Source organism: Ursus americanus, chromosome 9 (genome assembly GCF_024610735.1).
Source record: "Ursus americanus isolate L20-20 chromosome 9, mUrsAme1.1.p, whole genome shotgun sequence".
Taxonomy (NCBI): domain Eukaryota; kingdom Metazoa; phylum Chordata; class Mammalia; order Carnivora; family Ursidae; genus Ursus; species Ursus americanus.
Window position 1 is genome coordinate 9592403 of NC_142135.1, and position 22197 is coordinate 9614599.

The following is a 22197-nucleotide window of genomic DNA, read 5'->3' on the forward strand; positions in this document are numbered from 1 at the left end:
TCTTAGAAAATTCAAACAAATAGTGAGGCTATAGATATTAAGCAACTTGTCCAGTGCCCCTTACTAGAAAGTGCTAGCGCTTTGATCCAGACCCCTCTCTTTCTGACTGCACAGTCGGCCCTGCCACGGCAGCTGCCCACTGCAGGATCATGTGCTTCTTTGACTCAGACCAGCTGGGGACCAGATTCACTTCCATACAGTCTGACTCCAAAGCCCACAATGTTAGCTGGGGATCTAGTCTTTCCAGAAAGTGGTTCTCAGCCCTGACTGCACAGTACTGTCACGTGGGGAAGTTTAAAAACCAGACTAGCATTGGGTTCACTCAGAGCAATTAAATTAGGAGATTCATGGGTTGGTGGCAGCCACTGGCTTTTTGGGTTTTTTAAGATCCATAGGTGATTTTAATTTGCAAGTTTACAAACCCCTGTTCCCGGACACAGGATGCCCGGAAAATCCATATCAGCACTACATCTGAGCAGAAGGTCCTTACTAAAACATAATTTTCAGGATGAGGTATGCTCATACCTGGCATCGTGGTTTTCTACTGACACAAACATTTTTTTTCTATACCCATCCCTTCTTGCCTAAGGAGGGCGAGGCTGTATTCAGCCTGTGCTTAGCTGGCCCCAGCCATTTTTCCCACATATTCTGATCAATGCTGCTAGACAAGAAATAGAAAAGACACAGAGGGGTGATGTGAGTTCAGGGCATGAGAAGGATACCTCACAGAGAGGTCAGAAAGTTCCTGATGAATGAGAGAGGCAAGGACCAATGAACATGAAACCCCACTGCCTGTCATCTGTAATGAAGGTGGGGCCTGATGGCATTACTCCCAGTGTGTCTAGAAGCCCAAACACCCACAAGTGTTTTCTCTTCCTACACAGGTAAATGGTTCCCAAGAAATGGCCTGCCTGCTTCCTGCCCATCACCACTCCCCCATAATTGAACCTTAGGGGCCTGTTCTAAGCCATACTCTGTCTTGTCAACCTCCTCTCCAGTAGCCTGAAGCCCAGAACACACCCTGCTGCACCTTCTAGCCCCTGATACAAATAAAAATCACAAACCTGTTCTAGATCCAGAAGGTGTCTTAGGAGAGGGAGGTTTGGAATGAGTGTGAGTTGAAGGCCAGCTGTGTACCAGGCACTGCACTAGAATTTTGTGTGCACGCTCTCATTGATCCTCTCAATCTACTTCTCGTAGTTGCTCTAAGCAGTTAGACCCACTTTGCAGATGAGGAAATTGAGGCTCAGAGTCAACTTGCCCAAGATCTCCCAGGTAGGTGGCGGCAAAGACTTGTATTTGATCCTAGGTGATTGTAATCACCTTCCCATCTCTCTTTTCCCATCTCTCTTTTCCTAAATAGAAAAACACAGCAACCAGTGCCTTTTTCTCAGGGCACTGCCGGATAAATATTGCCCTCCAATTTACAGTGTGGCACTGGTCCTAAGTGTTGGGAACAGTAGAGTCAGGTAAGTCCAAGCTTGGTGTAATTCTTAACACCCACGGCTAGTGAATGATCTCATATTTTTCCTCTAAATGAGTGACCTTAGAAATAGGTGAAAGGGAGGGGATCTCAAAGCCCCAAGATGCTGTGCAGTTTTGAAATTATAGCTAATAGCTGATAACCCCTGAGAACTTATTAGGGTGCTCTTGACCATCCTCTGTCCCTGCAGAGTAACGCCCGTCTTGCCCACTTTAATGCTGATCACTTTCCACTGTCATAATTGGTTTCCTTAGAATGCCATCAATATCTCCAGGCCAGACCTGAATCTTGGCTTACCTCTGTACCTTGACACGGGGCTCGGTACAAAGTAATTACTCAGTAAACGCGTATTGAATCAATGCGTGAGTGAATATAAAATCCAGGAGTGTTTAAAGATGAATGCAGAGTCCAAGGAGGGAAGGAAATAGCTGAGACAATCAGCCTTGATGACCATTGTTTCCGCAGTGCAGCTGGGCAGACAGATGTGTCTCTACCGTGCTAATGCTAACAGGGGGCCCACTTTTTTTTAAATCTCTCATTTTGGAAACTTGAAGCCACTAAGTGTTTCCATTCTAATGAGATTTCCAAAAGGAGAGGGAAAAAAAAAATCTAGAATAATCAGGGCTGTGTCATGCTGGGGGGAAAACAGCATGGGACCCAGATCTGACTTTGTGTCTGTGTTTGGTTCTCAAAAGAACCAGTGGAAGCATTTGTAGGAAGGTGCTAATGGGATAAGAAAATATAAGATGTTTACACCTTTTGGTTTGGGTCTGAGAGCACCATTTTTTACATGTGAATGAGATAAGTCTCCAGGGCCTGGTGAGAAAAGTAAGTAATACACCAATTACACGTTGGCTGTTTTCCCACCGTCTTCAGCCTGAAGGCAGTTGAAGAGGTTGGAGTCTGGTCTGGCCATCACATAGGTGGAGAAAGTGAATGACTACTTGGGATAATTTCCAAGCTGCTGGGAAAACTTGCCCCCTTTTCTCCTATAGCCTCTGTCCCTCAGCCGGAGGTCCCTTAAGAAGTACCTTGTCTTTTGGTGCAAGGCTTTATTCTCTTTTAAAATGCAGATCCCAGGTGCCATTTTTATACCTCTCCAACTGGCAAGTCCATTAGCAAAGGGTAATAACCATTGCTGGTAAAACTAGGTGAAAATAAGGTCCTTGTATGTTCCTGGGGACGGTGTAAAGTCATGTATCCTTTGAGAATAGTCTAGCGGAATGTATCAAGAATTCATATGAATGTTCAAAGTCCGGATAGGCCGGAGATTTATTCTAAGGAATTGGTCCTCAATGAGGAAAAACTATATGCACAAAGATATTTACTTTAGCATTATTTATAATAATATAGGACTGGAATAAATAGAAACCTAAATATCGAGCAATAAGAGACTAGTTATATATATTTCAGTGCACTGAGGTCATTGAATGCTGCTCTTTCATTAAACATGATTGTTTTGAATATTTTATAGCTAAGTGGAAGAATATTTATGCTTTAATAAAATAAAATGTAGACCATAACGTTGTGACAAAGCAATCTGTAAAAATGGTATGTGCCTGAGTCCTTGGGCTGGAAAGGGGGCAGCAGGGGGTGGGGGACTGGAGAAAAGAGTTGATTTGTTAGGCTTAGAATGAAATATGATGGTTCTTTTATTTCGGTCTGCATCGTTCGTTTCAGAATGTCTTTTGTAAATTGTATCTTTTAAACTCAAGAGGATTAGAAATGTCCAGGATGGAGGGATCTGATTGTAGGCAAGGTGATCAGAAACCAAAGGGAGGCTGGAACCCTTTGGACCTGCCATGAGAAATGCACAAGAAAATGTTGTTGGATGTTGATGGAGGGCTGGAAGCCCCTAGGTCCCCTAGAGCACACGCTCTGGACTCTGGACTCTGGACTACACGCTCTAAGTCTTCTCAGGAGGTTCTTAAGCCCAGACAGAAGACACGTGAGACAGGACTAGAGAAATAATGCTGGCGTCTACTATGAGCCTAGGACAGATATGCCCCTCTCCTTCTGGAGGGAAGGAAGGGGAGAGGGGAACCATGCAGCCTGTTTGCCATTCCCCCATCACCTTCTCCCCTTCCACCTTCATAGACCAAAGACCCTCTCCATGCAGACTTGGGAAAGGGCAGCTGGGGAGCCTCTACTGGACCTTCCCAGCCATCTGGGTGAGAGAGCAGTGACCTTACACGGCAACATCTGTAGGTACAGCAACTCTAGACAGTTTTTGCTCTGGCCTCCCTGGAAGCAGGTGCTGTGCCCAATACCTGCAGTCATAACCACATTACCGTTGAGTGCACATGGAACCTCCCACCTACCAGAGTGTGCCTCCAGGGGCTTTGCAGCCTTCATTGGCAGTCTGTGTTACAGTCCTGCAAGGTGGACTTGGTGTTACCAGTGCACAAATGAGGGAGCTAAGAGGAGTGAAATAACTTTGCCTGGGTCCCAAAAACTCGAAGAGGAAGGGCTGGGGATTGAAGGCAGTCTCTGATGGTCAAGTGCATGCTCCCCCCACTACTGCCCCTAGGGCTCCATATATACAGGTGCTTCAGAAATGCATGTATAAAGCTCTGCACCCCATTCCGTCTCACGGTTGGGGGGAGCGGGAGGGTCCTCACAGTACCAAGCAACTCTCTGACACCAGCTGGTGTCCTACAATTTAATTCAATTCTGACACGATCTACCCGAAGATAGCATCAGATTCCATAGGCGAAGTGCTCAGTCCTACAGGGCCACGCCCCTGGCTCATTTTAGGCACCAATCAAAAGTCCAGCTTGTCACCTGTGCTCATGGCTATATAGATCGGAGGTTCCAATGACCCCCTCTTTGGGTTCCATTAATTTGCCAGATCATTTCATAGAAAGAGAAACATTTGATTAGATTACCAGCTTATTATAAGAGGATATAACTTAGAAATGGCCATAGGGAAGAGAAGCACAGGGTAAGGTATGGGAAAGCCACAGAGTTTCTATGCCCTCTCCAGGAACACTGCTTCTCCCATGTTGGCCAACCCAGAAGCTCTCCGAACCTACTCCTTTGGGGTTGTTATGGAGACTTCATTACATAGGATGATTGATTAAATCATTGGTCATCGGCAATTGAACTCAATTTCCAGCCCTTCTGCCCTACCCAGAAGTTGGGGGTAGGGACTGAAAGTTCCAGCCCTCTAACCACGTGGTTCATTCTCCTGGCCACCAGCCCCCATCCATAGATGGGTCCAAAAGTCACCTCATTCATGTAACAAAAGACACCTTGATTGCTCTCATAATTTAGGAAATTTAAGGGGGTTTAGGAGCTCTGTGCCAGAAACTAGGAGAAAGACCATGTGTATTTTTATCCTCCATCACAATATCACAGCATAGTAGGTGCTCTGCAGGTGTTTGTTAAATTAAACATCCTCTTGAGGTTGTTCAGCGTCATTCCCATGGCAGCTTGGATGTCTCTGGAAAGATGGATTCAGAATTCAAAAATACCACCCACAGTGGGAAACAAAGGCTATTTTGTTCACAAAGCTGATTGGACTTTTCGTGGAGGCTTATGGATTTTTAATCATGCCTTTGTTTTTCCCACCCTATGTCACCAGACTCCTGCAACTAAGCAAAGTAATCCCCTGCTGTTTCTCTTCTGATTTCTCAAGGTTGACTTCCTTATCTCTTTTGATGGTGAGCACCACCCAGCCCCATCCAGCTCTCTGATACTATGCGTCCTGTGATAAGGTCTTGAAGAAATTATGAAAAAGTCAATAAAAAATGGTCCTGGTAAAGTGGCCCAAGTGGAAATGTAGCTTTGCATTTTCTCCAGCATTCTAGGATCTGCTTTCCTAAATGCACATAAAAGAAATACTGTATTTTTTTCCCCCTGGAGATGCACTGTGCATGCAGGAAACCTCTGTACGATGATAGGATCTGATTAGCATGGTTGGAAGCTGGCAGAGAAAATGAGTGGGGTCTGCATTTCAGGTGCTGGGAATGGTGGGAAGGGGTTTGCAAGTGACCGATGTTCACTGGTATTCACTCTTCACCCGCACAGGGATCACAGTGCCCTGGCACACGTTCACACGGGCGTTCTATTAGCCTCTTTATATTAATAAGGAGACTGAGGTTTTCAAAGGCAAGACGATGTGACCAAGTGCACATGGCTGGAAAGATAATCCGGAATCCAAACCCACACTGGCCTACCTCCTAAGACCCTTCTCTTTCTAATGAACCAAGTTGTTCAGATGACCCTAGACAATGTGTGTATGGAGGGTGGGGAGTGATGGAAATGAGGATGGGAAGGATAGCGCTGGCCCTTCCAGGAGAGATTGTAGGGGAAGCAGTGGAGGGCCACAGGAGCACTGTCAGGAGATCACCGGAGTGATCAGAGGGAAAAACGATGTGGCTTGACAAAGGCATTGGTCATAGAGACAGAGAAGTAGACCAGATGTCTGAGAGTATATCAGAGGAAGAATGGGCATAATTTGCTGAAGGGTCAGACATGCCTGAAGGAGTGGGAGGGTCAGAAGGTCACTCTGCACTCTGGCTGCAGGGCCACTGGGCACCTGCACACCTTACCGCAGTGAGTACTCATCACAGCTCTGTGTGAAGCCCTTTGCATCCTCATTTCTACATCTTCAAATAAAAGAGCTGAGGCTCAGAAAGATGGAGCATCTTGCTAAAAGTTCTGCAGCTCACCAGGGGAATCCAGATTCAAACCCAGGTCATTATAAACAGGAGTGCCTGTTAGGGTCAAGTCCAAAAAAGGAGTAAAGCCTGCCAGACTTCAGAACATGGATGGGATGCCCAATCTCAGCTCCTGACTCCATCGCTCTGCCAGCTTAGGTGAGCTGCCAGAAGTCTCATTCCATGAAAATATGGGCGCTTTAGTGCCAACGAAATGCGTGGAAAGTCAGACAAACTCAGAGTTATAACAGTGTCGATAAGACTAGGAGGGCTTGGGCCAAATAAACCACAGACCCAGACTTTAATTGATGTGCCCTTCTAGTGCTGAGGACAGAGGATTTGCCTCCAGCCCCTCAGACACACCTGAGTCATGTGTTAACACCTTGTCCCGGTCAAAGGGTTTCTGAGGACTTGGTTATAAGACAACGTTACCTACTTCTGTTTCATCAATTCTGAATGCCTATTTCCCCCCATTTTAACATCTCTGAAATGAGGATGTGAACCACAATCAGTGGCTGTCATAATTTATTTGGCAGCTTCCTTTTTTTTAGTAGTTTATACAATTTTGTGTCTTACAGTTAATAGTGTCGCTTGGTAGTTACGCAAAGACGACATGTGTCTGAGGAATTCCAAACGTATTGTATTAATGACAGTTTCTTCCTGTGGAGAACTCACAAATTCCCCAGGCTTTGTGTTTTACAGAATAATAGAAAATAACAATCAGATTAATCGCTAACATTTATTAAGCAAGACCTAACATTTCATTATCCCATTTTACAGATGGTGAACGTGAGGCACTCTGTGAGGTGGAATAACCATCCCCATGATGAATTCAAGGGATTGGTGGGCCAGACCGGTTAAAGTACTTGCCGGTGCCACACAGTCATGAATAGTGCAGTCAAAATTTAAACTCATTCCGCCTGATTCCCAAATGTATGCTCCCGAGTATAAATATTTGGTCAATGGGCAAATTGGAAGGAAACTGCTAATTACTGAGTGTCCACTGCCCGCCTTTCAGCATTTTGTATCTGTTACGTCATTGAACCCTAGGTAGCTGGCACTTCATTCACACCCAGCAGATGAGGAGCCAGAAGCCCAGTGGTAAGAACTCAAGACCAGGATGTGTCCGCCTCCAGGGCCCAGACTGTTCCCCAACAGGAGGTCCTCATGACATTTGGTCAGGTCATGGAGAAGTTTGCCCTGTAGCCCAAAGTCCTGCAGTGAGTACCATCCACAGGAATGCTCCTGGGGCAGCAACAGTAAGTTCAAACTGGGTTGTTGCCTTGTTTAAAAACCACTAATAGGGACGCCTGGGTGGCGTAGTCGTTAAGCGTCTGCCTTCGGCTCAGGGCGTGATCCCGGCGTTCTGGGATCGAGCCCCACATCAGGCTCCTCCGCTGGGAGCCTGCTTCTTCCTCTCCCACTCCCCCTGCTTGTGTTCCCTCTCTCGCTGGCTGTCTCAATCTCTGTTAAATAAATTAATAAAGTCTTAAAAAAAAAAAAACACTAATAAGGGGCGCCTGGGTGGCTGCAGTCAGTTAAGCATTTTGACTCTTGGTTTCAGCTCAGGTCATGATCTCGGGGTTGCGGGATCGAGCCCGGGGTCAGGCTCCACACTCAGCTCGGAGTCTGCTTGTCCCCTTCCCTCCCCCTCTGCCCCTCCCTGCTGCATCCTCCCTCCCTCCCTCTCTTTCTCTCTCTCTCAAATAAATAAATAAATCTTAAAACAAATTAAAAAGAGGGACACTCCAGCAGAAATGCACGTACTTCTGTAGATCTTTCTAGAGGCAGATTCACCATGAAATTAATGAACCTTAAGCAGTGGCCCTGTATGAGTTTTTATTCATAATTTGTATTCTTTTCCCTAAATTTTAATTTCTTTTTCTCCATAAACCTGCACATGTTCCTACTGTATTCCTCTGATCATGTTAAGTAATCTGATATCGAACTCAACAAAGGTGCTTTTAAGATTAAATCCCTTTTAAGTTTTAAAATATTATTTTCCATCCCGCATTTGATGTGGAATATACCTTCAGGTGATCCTGATGGAGTTCAAGTGCCCTTGGCTCTTAGTGTAGGTCAGGGGTTGGGAAACTTTCCCTTAAAGGCCGGATGGTAAGTATTTCAGGTTTGTGGGCCAGACAGCCTCTCCGGCTGCTATTTACTAAACAAGAATCCACGGATACTATATAAACAAATAAGTGTGGCTGTGGCATAAAAAAAATTTATTTACAAAAATAGGCCACCAGCTGGATTTGGCCCGAGGGCTGTAGGTTGCTAACCTCTGGTTTAAATGGTCATCACCGGCCTCTCCTACAAGATGCATGTGTGGATCCATAGGGTGGTGTGGATAGGGTATAGACAGATACAGGCACAGATTTGCGTGTGGTTATTTATGTAAGATATTCTTGCCTCATTTCAAGAATATGGAAGTTTTTAAAGACAAAGGTTTTTTTTTCTTATATATTACTAATATATGTTTTTCAACTCTTCTCTGTGAGCATAAAAGGAGAAAGAAGGTGGGTAAGAAAGGGGCACCTGCTGAAAGCCTGATGTTTGCCAGAATTCTAGACGTTTCAAATAACGTGATTCTCTGCTAACCCCCATGCCCATCCCATGAGGCAGGTTTAGAGAGTCCCTTTATTCTGCAGTTAATGGGAATCGGTGAAAATCTACTGAAAGAATCTGCTGGAAATGGGACCAGACCTCATACCAAATTGTGAAGAAAATATGTCATTAGTACTTTATCACAAAAAAGTAATTAAGATACAAAAATGTGTTTATTGTATCTCATAATTAACAAAATATAGGTTATAATTGCAACTGTGCTCTGATTTTTAGAATGAACAAAGACTGAATCGAGTGTTAATTTGAGGGTATATTTTCTATGCCCAAATTATATGATAATACCAGATGACTTCACATTTTATCTTCTCAACATTTGGGGGGAAGGAATGTATGAGATTTTTAATCCTTTGAAGTATCAATTGATTTATCTTTCATTGTTGGAGTAAGATTGGCACTTGTTAATGGCTTTGCTGTATTTAGAACATCTCTCTATCATCATGTCCATCAACTTCATGAAATCTTGCATCTTTTGTAAGCTTTGCCTTTTCACTGTGCAAATAGTTCACATTGTACTAGTGAATGCTGTACCCTGCGTGTGCATGGCTATGCGGGTCCATCCCTGAGGCTCGGAAAAATAAACCTATTCAAGGTCATCCAGTTTCTAGGTGGTGAGCGAAGATTTGGATCTGGCTTCACCAGTGTCAGTTATCTATTACTGCATGACAAACCACTACAGAATTTAGCAGCTTAATACAACACACGTGTATCATCTCAGTTTCTGTGGGCCAGGGATCCAGGCATGGCTTACCTGGGACTTCTGCTCTGGGTTTCCCACAAAGACCACACAACGAAGGTGTCAGCCAGGGCTGAGGTCTCACGTGAACGTGTGACTGGTGCAGGATCCTCTTCTAAGCTCCCCTTTGTAGGTGTTGGAAGAATTCAGCTCCTTGGGCGCTGTTGGACTGAGGGTCTCCATTCCTTGTTGGCCATTAGCTGAAGGCCACCTTCAGTTCCACGTGGGCCTCTCCTCCACATCAGCTTGCTTCATCAAAGGCAGCAAGAGAGAGAATCTACCGGCAAGATAGCGGTCATCGTGATTCAAAGAGGCTGTTGGACTGATTCGTAGGGAACGAGGCACATAGTGGGTGCTTTACCTTTGGGGCATTTCGGTTGAAGGTCAGTAGGATTCTGATGTAGTCTGAGGGGTTGTATTTTCTGCTCGAGAACAAGAACCAAGGGTGTTGGCTGAGGATCAGGACCCGTGGGCTTCCTATGGCCTCAGCAACACCTGCTCTGTTAGAGGATTCAGTTCTGCCCCCAGCTGGCCAGGGAGCGCTGTCCCTACACACCCCCACTCAATGGCACACAGACGGAGATCGGAAGGAGGAGAATCTAGTGGTCAGCTGCTGCTTTTCCCCTCCCTCTAGGACCTTCGGCGAGCTACAGGTACTTCCAAACCTGCCCGTGAACAGCTGTAATTGGAGCAGGAGCCAGCTGGGATCTTGGAGAACTTCCCAGAAAGGGCACTGAGAGTTTCTCTTCCCAAACTGGGAGTCCAGAGGAGAAGGGATGGGCTTGTCCTTCCGTGGCTGAACTGCAAGCCAGCCGCCCCCTCCCCGGTCTCCGGCTTGCTGTGCCCTGCTTGTTCTCTGCGGGCCCTGCTCTCAGCACAGCCCCTACTCCTGTTGTGACCCTACTGCCTGAGCCTGGAGGCTCCGTTCCTCATCTCTAAAGTGGGGGTGCAAATGTAATGATGACAGAGACCCCACCTCACAGGAATGTAAGAGAAAATGATGCACAATGATTAGATAAATTCTAGAGTTTTCACCACCTGTTTGTCCCCCTGCGGGGGAAGCTGGGGGGTAATCCTTGGCTCTTAGGCCCTGTCTCTCATTCCCAGTGGGCCCAGCTTTGTTGCCCTAAGGGAATCCAGGCCTGGCTGAGAAGAGGGCACAGGGAATCCCGGGTGCCGCTGTGATTCCTTGGTCACGTGTGCCTGTGCGGAGCTGGGGCCCAGCAGAAGTTTGGTGTCAAGGGGCTTGGACCTTACACTTGAGACACCAAGGACAGCTGCAAAGCAGCCTCCCTCCCACCCTCCACAACCCCGGCTGGGAGGAAGACGCATGGGATGAAGGTAGAAGCAGGTAGAAGGCGGTGTGTGATTTAAGGGCGTGTCTGAGACCCTTGACCCCGACCAGCCTCCTTCGCCAAGACAGCCAGGACCCCGAAGACAGGAGGACAGCTGTTGGCTCTCCCCAGACTTCTACCACAAACCCTGGCCCATCCTGCAGGCACTGGGAGGAGGGAGAGTATGGGCAAGGAGCAGAGGGAGGAGGGAGAGGGCAAAGGAGGAGAAATCAGGGGAAAGTCGGGTCAAGGAGACAAGGACAGCTGCAGAGCAGGGATCTGAGTGGCATGGCTCAAATCAATAACCCAAGAAACAACAGGTGTTGGCGAGGATGCAGAGAAAGGGGAGCCTTCTTACACTGTGGGTGGGAAGGCAAGCTGGTGCAGCCGCTCTGGAAAACAGCATGGAGGTTCCTCAAGACGTGAAAACTAGAGCTACCCTGCGATCCAGCAATCACACTGTTGGGTATTTGCCCAAAGAATACAAAAACTTTCATTCCAACATGCATCCCTATGTTTACTGCAGCATTATTTACAACAGCTGAACTATGGGAACGGCCCATGTCCATCTACAGATGAATAAAGATGTGGTATATGTATGTACAATGGAATATTATTTAGCCATAAAAAGAATGAAATCTTGCCATTTGCAGTGACATGGGTGGAACTGAGAGTATTATGCTAAGCAAAATAAATCAGGCAGAGAAAGACAAATACCATATGATGTCACCCATATGTGGAATTGAAGAAACAAAACAAAGGGGAAAAAAAGACAAAAAGCACGGACTCTTAATTCTAGAGGACAAACTGATGGTTACCTGAGGGGAGGCGGATGGGGGAAGGGAGGAAAGGGGATGGGACTAAGGAGGGCATTTGTGTGATGAGCACCAGGTGATGTATGGAAGTGTTGAATCACCACATTGTACCCCTGAAATTAATATCACACTGTATGTTAACTGCGCCGGAATTAAAATAAAAAAAAAACTGTAAGAAAGTGACAGAGGAAGTAAAAAATGGTTGGGGCCCCCCGGGGGCGTGAGAGCCAAAATGGTAGGAGGAGGGAAGTCCCTGTCTCCCACTCGCATCTGGCTTCCATGGTGAGACTCACTGGTCATTTGGTCTGTGTGTCTGAGATCAAGTGCCTATCTTAAGAATAAATTGAAAAGTGTAAAGGACCAAAGAGCTTTTTCCCCTTCCCCAATTAAGGAGGGCTCCTTGATGCTCTTAGCTTTTTAAATTAATGGTTGTTTTCCAGTTTGAAGAAAGTAAATTCCCCAACGTTGCAGGTGTTTTTGAATTCCTTGAGGTGTGAGAAAATGCTGAGCTCTGCCAGGTATTTGCTGCCCCCTGCTGGCTAAAGCCTGGTCCTGCACACTCTGCCCCTGAGAGTCAGGCTGCAACTGCGTTTCATGATTCCCTTCGCTGGCTCTAAAATCACAGACTATAAGAGCTGAAAGGAACTTAGATCTCCAGCCCCAACCTCTTCCCTATGCTTTAGACTTGAATTTTGATCAGCCTGCTGGATATCTCCACTTGAACCTCAAACTCAACAGGTCCACAACATAGTTAAGATAGTACATTTTAATTAATACACAATGCAAGTAAATGATTACAAAATGATAATGGGTTATGATCAGTGCTGGAATAGAGATGCAGTGGGGTGCTCTGTGACCCTAGGGAAGAGGTCACACCAGAGAACACGCAGAGAGCAGCGGAGGTCATGGAAGTCTCCGGAGGCAAAGCATGACTGGTGCTGTTAAGGCATAATGTTAAGGCTGTTAAGGGGAATGGGGAGTGGGGGGCAGTTTGGGAGGAGTGGGCAGAGAAGAGCATCGAGACAGGCACACATAGGCTCAGAGAGTGGGAGGAAATGTTCTCATTCAGGATGGCTGGCCCGGGAGTGGGGAAGCAGCAGAAGATAAAAAGCTGTGAGGACAAAAAGGCCAGATCATCAAAGGCCCACATCCCTTGCTAAAGGAGAAGATTGGACTGGGTTCTGTGTCCATAAACTTTCACACTCTGCATGTGCATGGTTGATCACAATGCCTCGGGGGCCATACTCTAGGTCAACACACATAAAATGGGGAATGTCCTGGATAAACGGAGACATGGCAGTCAACTCTAGCTAAGCCTCAAATATACTTCCAACCCCTTGACCACACACCCTTGGAGGCTTTCAGTCTTGTACTCTGAAAGCATGTGGAGGACACTCAGATCATAACCTCTGTAATTATCTGTCCTCTGCCTCCCCCACTGCACTAGGAGGTCCTTGAAAATGAGGGCTAGGTTTATTCATGTTTGTATCCTTAAAACAGTGCTGTGCTTGGGACACAAGAGGTACTCAGTACATTGATATTAAGTCAGAATAAAACATTAGCTAACATTTAGTGAAGGCCTATTATTGAATAATGGAGGACATGGGCACTTTTATTGGGTTTGCTTTCTAGATAGGGAAGCCAAAACACTGAGAGGTTGTGTAACTTGCCTAAGATGACACAGCATAAGAGGAGGAAGGGGATTCTAATCTAGGGCTTATTTCCAGAGCCTATGAATGAATAAAATGAAGTGTGATAGAACTGAAGTGTGGATGTGCAGTCATCCAAAAGCCCGTTCCCCAGGGCCTGCTGGGGAGCCGGCAGTGATGAGTGTGTGAATGGGACAGCACCAGGCATCATTTCTATGAGCCTGAACTGTTGACCAAATGACTCCCCATCCACTGTCTTCTGTGGTCCTCACAATAGCCATCATCTCCAGATGGATCCATTATTCCCATTCTATGAATGTGATCATGGAGGTTCCCAAGGTCAGTGAGCTACTCAAGATCATAGAAAGTACTAGAGCCTCCCTTTGAGCCTGTGTCTTTGAACTCCACACTCTGTGGTCTTTTTAACTGACAACACAGTCATCCAGATGGTAATGAATCCTTCTGATAAATTTTTTCATCTCTAAAATGGGGGTTCATGTCTATCCTGGGAGGTGGTTGTAAGCATGAGCTGATAGATGTAAAGTGGCGAGGGGCAGGTGCTCACTAACGGGTGGTTGCTACCACCACCACCACCACCACCATCATCATCATCATCATCATCATGACCTGCGAAGATTTGGGATTTGGGGTAGGCAGATGGCAGGCATGGGTCCGGAGCCATAAATTGAGTAAAATGGCCACACACAGGAGGGAGTTGAAAATCTGGTTTAGGTTCCTAGGAAATGTTGGAAAAATCGATTCAGGTCTGCAGATCAGCAGGCTTAATCAGAAAACGTGATCAGGATCAGCAAGGGTCAGAGCCAGGACTTGGGTCCCCAGCCAGGGCCAGGAGCAGACATTTCCAAACCTCCTTGCGTTGCCGTCCTTACCATCATGGCATGGGATAGCTTTCTGTTTGGCTGGACTGAGAGCTCATGAGGACAGATCCAGCCTATTCATCATGGAGTTCCAGCACTATAGCCCCAGAGCCTACCATATAAATACTGAAGGAAAGAATGAATGAGCGAGTGAATGAATGCACAAGCGGGTCCCCACTTACACAAGCAATCCCACAACGCGTGGATTGGAACCCAGCCGGGTGGAGAGCCAGATCACACAGAACAGAAGAACTTGGGAGTACGTAGTACCAAGCCTCCCCCCTGGACCCTAGGGAGGCTGATGCTGGGCACTGAACCAGAGACTTTCCACCAAGAGGGAGGGAGAGCCATTCTTCTTTGCTGATAGGACAAAGCATGCATACACATGAACACACATGCACGAGAAGCTCTCCCTCCCCGCCAACTGAATTTATGTAGATAATAATCTCAAAGGATTGTTTGCAGTTTGCTCCTGCCTGAGACAGGGGCATGAACCAGATGACCTCTCTCTGACTTTTCCAGGAGGAGCGTTCTGCATCCTTCTCTGTGGCGGGTCCTGTTCTTTCTAGTATGAAGAACACTTTGTAATTTCAAAAACAATTCTGGAGGGCCCCAGATGAAAGAGGTCGTTTCCTGTAGTAACCAGGGACTGTAAAAGGAATAAGACTAAGCCATGGAGACAGAGGCTTTTGCTGGATTTATTGATCTTTAAAACGAATCTGTCATTTATGTTAAGAATGTTTCATATGCTTGAAAACCATCATCCTATACGAGCAGGATGCACTGTCCATTCATTGACATTCTTGTCGCTTTGCCAGCTTGTGGGGACTTTTGGTCTGAAAGGTAGCTGATTCCACTAACTAGCTGGTTAAATGAAAGCATGCACATTGCTTACCCTTCCTCGGATCTGTTTTCTCTAGCTGGAATAAAAATTCCTACCTGCCTCATAGGTTTGCGCTGAGCTTACGTGGGATTACATATCAAGCACATGCCAGTGTCCCAGGGAAGTTGTCACTCCCTCCTGGTTGACACCTGGTTGACAGGTCCTCTGGAGCGAGCCGGGACTGTATGCTTCCTCCTTCCTTCCCTCCAGGTTCCTCATTGTCCTGGGATGCTTGATTCTGGCCGTGCTGACCACGTTCAGGGAGTACGAGACCGTTTCGGGAGACTGGCTGCTGTTACTGGTGAGACTGTGCCCTCCCTCCCCCCACCGTGGTGCGGTTCCGGGGTAGTCGCCTGTGGTTAGACTTTCACAGTTGAGAGAAAGGAGGCTGCCCTTGGGCACAACTGGTTTCGGCTTCCTGGCCAAGTCCAGTCCCAAGAGAAAGCGATGCCGGGATCAGCTGGGCAGGTCTGCCATGGGCACAGGTGGAAGGGAATGGCATTTGTTATTCTAGACTACAGACAAGGGGGCACAAACAAGGTCAAAGCGAAAACCAAGGTACGTTAGTTGTATGATAAACGGTGGCTTCTTAATCCTCTGAAAGTTAACACAAAGAAGGCATGCTCTGTTCTAGAACTTACCTCTGCTTTTTCTCCCTAAACCCTGAGGGTCTCTGACTCTCTTCAAGTCCAAGTACCAAATCCCATTTGTACATTAAACTCCACATCCTCGCTCCTGGGGCCTCTGCCTGTTTTCTCTCTCTGTTCACCCATCTACAAAGGGAAGGGGTGCCAGCCCCCCCAGTTAGGGCCTACAAACTAGCAGAACCTTCACCTGGCACCGAGCGTGCTATCCGTGAGGCCAGATTCAGGGCTTTCCTTCTGAAGGTGGGTGTTTTCAGTTCACAGTCTCATGCTAAGACCTTACGAGGTGAATCCTAAGAAGCCATCCAGCTCCGGGAACTAGGTTTCAGGGGTTATCACGGAGAAGCAACTCCCCAAGGGTCCTAGGAGGTCACCAAAGAGGGGGGCAAAAGTGTCTGTGTCTGACCAACAAGAGAGGCAGGAGGGAAGGAGACCCAAGTTCCAGGGAGACAGCACAGTGGGGTGCTCTGAGCCTGATTACCAGCCTGGGAATCCCTCTTTGCCACGTCCTAGTCTGGAGAAATTTGTGTAACTACTCCTTGCCTTGGTTTCTCAAAATGTAAAATAATAATATCACAAAACACTTGAGGCAGTGCGTGTCCCAGGAGCCGTGCTTAGCAACCGTTGGCCATAAGTCGCAATACCAGGGGCCAGGCACGGGGTGGGATTAGCAGATCGTGTTTCAGGGATATGTCTCTTTTCAATTTAACTGCCCTTAGAGGCTTTTCGTACATGAAAACAGACTTTTTTTTTTTTAATACATCGGAACCAAAACAGAGAGAAAAAACAAGGAATCCCTTTGCAGGACTGATGTTAGGGAGAGTTAGCACAGGAGCGTGGACACGGGAGCTGTCCGAAACTGCACGGAGGCGATAACGTGTTCTTCTCGCCCCTCCATCCCCAAAACAGCAAGAGCGCTGGAAACCCCGCTCTTCAGAACCTCAGAGCAGAAATCTCTAGTCCCAGACGACTGGGTCCCGGTTCATCCGAGTCTTTCCATATGTTCTTAATGCAGGAAACATTTGCTATTTTCATCTTTGGAGCCGAGTTCGCTTTGAGGATCTGGGCTGCCGGATGTTGCTGCCGCTACAAAGGCTGGCGGGGAAGGCTGAAGTTTGCCAGGAAGCCCCTGTGCATGCTCGGTAGGTAAGCCCTGACCCCGAGTCAGGGGGTGCCCCGGTCCCCTGCTTCTGGTGCACCATTTCCCCCAGGGACTTTGAAGCAGCCGCTGTTCTTCTGGGAAACCGTGCGGCGTTAAGAAAGCCCGTGCAGCCTCTGACCCTACCGCGATGAGGAGGAGGGGCTCCAGTGTCCTGGACGCAGAACTCCTTCCGCCATGGCTTGCCCTCCTAACGGCTCTCTAAATGATCATGGTGGGGGGCACCGTTGGCATTTGGGCTGTGAAGGAGGGCATCCCCAGTCTCTAGACTGGTAGCCCCCAGGCATCGTGACAACCAAAATTGCCCTGTGCCCTTCCAGACTGGCATTACTGGGCGTGGGAGGGATGACACCACTGCTGGTTGAGAATGGCTTCTATGGGCCCACGTTGTGCCCATTTTACAGAGGGGGACACCAAGGCTTGTGGTGCTGAATCATTTCCTAGTCACACAGGTAGTAAGCCACAGATCCCATCCTAACACCCAGGTCTGGAAGAATCTAGCACCCATGCCCTCCCTCCCTGCTACATTGCTGGGTCTTGACCCAGAAGTTGCTTTGGGGAGATGTCACTGACACGCATCCCTCAGGGAGCAGGCGTTTGATAGTAGAGAAAGTGGACACTTTGACTTACCCCATATGTTTCTGTATTTCCATCTGAAGATCCCACTAAAATCTTAGAGCGACAGTGACGGGGAGGAATTGGAACCGCAAATTCCTAGTGATGGGTAAAGTTACGGGATCACAGGGCCTTGAAAGACCCTCCAAAGGCACTTAGGCCAACATGCTGTCCCCTTCACAGCAGCCTGCAAGTGTCACCTGCTTGCATACCTCCAGTCCCGGGGCACTCACCACCTTCCAATGTATTTATTCCACCTGAAGTCTTCTGACTCTCTCCAGATGTTTGAGTTCATTCCTCCTGTTCCTCCTCTCCACTCCAGCAGTGGAAAAGTGGGCTTAGTGGCTTCAGCTGTACCTTGTACTATGTTCTCAGCATCGTTCTTGCTCTTCTCTGAACGTGCTAACTGCCCTCTTAACAAGTGATCCCCAGGACTGAACACAGCCCTTTGGGTATGGATGGCCAGCCGAGGGGAGGAAAGCCGGAGCCCTCCTCTGTCCTAGGTGCCACACTTCTCTCGGGGCGGCCGGGGGGCCCTGCGTTGCTTGCAGATTCCCTGGCACCGTGGCTGTACCACCTGGCTGCTGGCTGAGCCCGCTCTTCCTTCTTCCCATCTGCTCCTGAGGCTGGACACCTGAGGGCTTTGTGTATCACTCAGAATGTTTAATGCAAGGAGAGGCTATGTGGGTGTGCACGTGCACAATTTTGGAGGACTTTGTAGTTACTGATATTTTTTCATATTTTTCAACCTTTTCTTTCTTTGTCTCCTTCCCTGTCCGCCCCTGTCTCAGTCCATTCAGGCAACTGTAACAATGCCACAGACTGGGGGCTTATGAACAAGAGAGATGTATTTTTCACAGTTCCGGAGGCTGGAAGTCTAAGGTCAGGGTGCCGGGCTCTGGTCGAGTCCCTCTTCTGGGTCACAGACTGCGTACTTCTTGGTCTCCTCGCTGTGTTCTCACACCGTGGAAGGGGCAAAGGAGCTCTCTGGAAACGCTGTTATCAGGGACCTGATCCTTTTCGTGAGGGCCCCACCCTCATGACCTCATCACCTCCCAGAGACCCTGACTCCTGAGCCCATCCCATTGGGGGCCAGGATCTCAGAAGCTGAATTTTGGGAGGACAAAACATACAGCCCATATCAACCCCAGCTTGCCTCCCCTTCTTCTTCTGTCTTCCTTTCGAAGCAGACTTCTTTTTCTCTTTTGGAGAGTCCTATCCAGTGCTGACCAGAAGTCCTACGCACGCGTGGGTGCATGCGTGTGTGTGTGTGTGTGTGTGTGTGTGTGTGTGTGTGTGTTGGCAGGGGGTGGGAGAGGTGACTTCATACCCAAATTTAGAGACTCTCACCCAGTTCGAAAACATCCTACTATTGTGTGGAGCCTGGGCCCTTCCAGGAAAAGAGGACTTCCCGTGGAACAGTCTCCAGTATTCCAAAAGGGGCTGATTTGACCGAGCTCTTGATCACCCCTCATCCCCAAATTTGCTTGACTATGGGGTCCCTTTTACCTGCTGACCCTCTGCAGTGTGGTGGGGAGATGGTTGGTGCAGATGTTGGGGCCACTGAAGGGAATAGGAGGAGACCAGGACATACTCTTCCGTCCTGGACTGTTGGCTTCAGGAGCCAGCTTGGTCCTTCCCGAAGCCCCTCATCCCCTCTGCATCTCTGCTTTCAGTCACAGCCGTGGTGGAGGTTTCCACGTCACCTCTGGAGACCAGCATCCCACTTCATGGGTGGCCCTTATGTTTTACTGCAGTCTACCCCAGGGCCTTCCCCGAAGCCCTCTCTAACACCAGGCTGTGCAGCTCAGAACTGTGGGGGCATCAGCAACCCCAGGGGTGACCCTCCACCAGCAGGGAGCCAACGGACAGAGGTCCCAGCTCCCATCTTCCAGAGTGACCCTCTTGGGAGATGCTCTGCCTGCTGCTCAGAGGCTGCTTATAACTCCCCTCACCTTGTCTCTGTCCCTCCCTGTGTCCCTCTCCCCTCTCTTATGCCTCCTGAGATGATCTCCCTGGGAATCGCCCACGGCCAAGGCCCTGACTTGGCGCTGCTTTTAGGGGAAACCTGTCTTCAACAATGTCTGAGCTTCAGGCTTCTCCTCCAGGACTGGGGCATATTCCTGACCCTTCTGGGCCTGAGAGCGACCTTGCCATCCTGGGGGACCTCGGGGGATCCCTTCCCTGGGATGGACAGTGAGTGCTGGAGCCTGACAGGCCCGCATCCAGACCCCGCCCCACCGCGTCCATCCGGCCCTGTAGCCTTGGGAAGAGGCACCCACGCTCAGGTTCTGTTTCCTCCTCTGTCGTGGGAGAATAATCCCGCCGACCACGTGCGACCCATGTCACGATTCCGGACAGCCGGGCTCGGCGCCTGTGCGTCGGCAGGCGGCCAGCATCTGTGGTGGCGCCATTGCCTTCACCTGACCTTCTTTTCCTTCTCCCCCGCCACCCCTCTGTCCTCCCTCCCAGACATCTTCGTGCTGATCGCCTCTGTGCCGGTGGTTGCCGTGGGAAACCAGGGCAATGTGCTGGCCACCTCCCTGCGCAGCCTGCGCTTCCTGCAGATCCTGCGCATGCTCCGGATGGACCGCAGGGGCGGCACGTGGAAGCTTCTGGGCTCGGCCATCTGCGCCCACAGCAAAGTAAGTGCCGCGGAGAAGCTGCTCCCCTCCCCCCCCCCGTAACTTTCGGGGCATCCCCCTCCCTTACGACATCCCCAGAGGGTGCTCACTCTGCCACCACTGGTGACCATGACGATGACCATGATGAGGAGGGGGAGGGGGAGGAGGACGGGCACCAGCAGGGGTGCCGCAGCGAGCACAAGCAGGCAGACCTGGGTTCAAGTCCTCGGCTCTGCCGTGTGCCGACGACCGTGGCCAAGTCACTCAGCTCCCCTTGAGCCTCGGCTTCCTGATTTCTAAACTAAAGAGAATAACGGCTCTGCCTCCAGGTTGTTGAGGGGGTCACGGGGGCCTACAGAAGGTGGCACGGGATGGGAGGGAAAAGTTCAGGACTCACCCAGACTCCTGGGAGTCCAAACTCCACTGGTGGGACTCTGGGGATTTTCTGCAACCTCAGTGGGTCTTGGCTCCTGCATTTAGAAAATGAAGATGATAATGCGCTCATTTCCTAGAGTGGAAAGACTTAGAAGTGCTCTACTTTTATGAGCTGCCTCAATAGATAAAACGATAACCCTTCTGGCTGCTCGCAGGAGAAGAGGTACGTTTGAGTGCCTGGTAGATAGTCAGTGCTCATTAATGGTAGTGTTTATTACTCCAGATGCTTTTCTTCACCAACAGTAGGAATAAATACATAAAATGAAATACACGTGAAATACACGTGAAATACATCCGGAGTCCTTCACCTCACCATCCCGCACATGTGCGGCCTCTGACCCCAGACTCTGTGAGGTCAGAGCTTTCTTTCCAGAGTTCTCTACCTGACCTTCCACTCTTCTCAGAGGTCATGCAACACTGAAACTTCTATCCATGGAGCTGAGCTGAATCACGGCTCCGGTAGGAAATCAGGGCTGAAAATGGCTGGTTTCGATTCTCGTCCTGTGTTCCCTCAGATGGGAATAGAAAACAGTTGCCTATCTGCCAGGTAATTCCCGGAAAGAGATACGTCCACGCCACCACCAGACCCTACAACTGAGGTCAGGGGGGCAGACTTGCAGAGAAAATGACATCTCTGTGGTAGGAGACCAAAGGCAGAAAAAGCACATGCTGGTCAAGCTCTACCTGTCATTCTTCCCCCTTGGTCATCCCCCTTCTGAGCCTGGTGCTGTTCCTGAGCCACACAGCGCCTGCCCAGCCAGCCTTCACTTCTGGGCCGGCTGTGGGTTTAGGAGGTGAGCACATGCCTGGGTTGGAGTCCCGCTTCCCCATTTATTAACTACAAGAACTTAGCCCAGTTCCTCCTCTAAGCCTGGTGAACGGGCACTTAGCCCTTTACTTCTTCATCCATTCATTCCAAACATGTGGACTCTGGGCCATGTTCCAGATTGACTCCTCTGGGAGACAGAGATGCAGAGTGGGAGGCCCAGAGTTGCACAGGGTTAGAGCTTCAAAGTTAGGATAAGGCCAGGCTGTGCTACCAGAATAAAGAAGCCCCAGAGTCTCTGCAACGTGGCACAAAAAAAGGTGGATGTCTTCTCACTCACTGGTGTTGGACGTGGGCTTGGTGGCCCTCGTCTGTCTTGAAAATAAGCGTTGAGTCACTGTGGCAGCAAAAAGGGGCCGGGAGCACCCTACAGAATGGATTTAAGGAACAGGCAGGAAGTTGCTGCCAGCTTTCCCCCACACTGGCTTCACCCCAACCCCGCAGCCCCCCAGCCCCGGTCTGACTGCAGGGCGGCTCTGGCGTGTGCAGGAGTCTGTGGGTATCGGGGAACGGCCCCGGGCTCTGCCACAGAGCTGCTGGCGAAAATCATGTAAAGTCAGAATTACCTCGAATAGCCTTTTAAATGACTGCAAAGCACAGAATTGGGACACATTTTCACTCCTCGTCAATGACCCTTATGCTACGTCTTAATAATCCAGCACAAGCAGTTTTCCTGTGTGCTCATGAACAGACAACAATTTCCCTCGCTAAGCACCAGGTGAAACTTTTGACTCACATTCAGGAGCCAGAGGATATGAAACACTTAGGAACGCTAGAACCGTATTCAGCAAGGTGAAAGGTTCGCGCCCAGACGGCCACAGGGGAAG

At 48.9% G+C, this 22197-nt stretch overlaps 1 protein-coding gene across 1 annotated transcript in view; it reads left to right on the top strand.

The window, feature by feature from the left end:
* Nucleotides 1-22197, top strand: part of KCNQ3 (potassium voltage-gated channel subfamily Q member 3) — a 127478-nt gene that overhangs the window by 58107 nt on the left and 47174 nt on the right. Inside the window, exons 2-4 of the mRNA XM_087864890.1 lie at nucleotides 15278-15368; nucleotides 16727-16853; nucleotides 19958-20130. Coding sequence (XP_087721016.1) covers nucleotides 15278-15368; nucleotides 16727-16853; nucleotides 19958-20130 — 391 coding nt within the window. The remainder of the gene's footprint in view (nucleotides 1-15277; nucleotides 15369-16726; nucleotides 16854-19957; nucleotides 20131-22197) is intronic.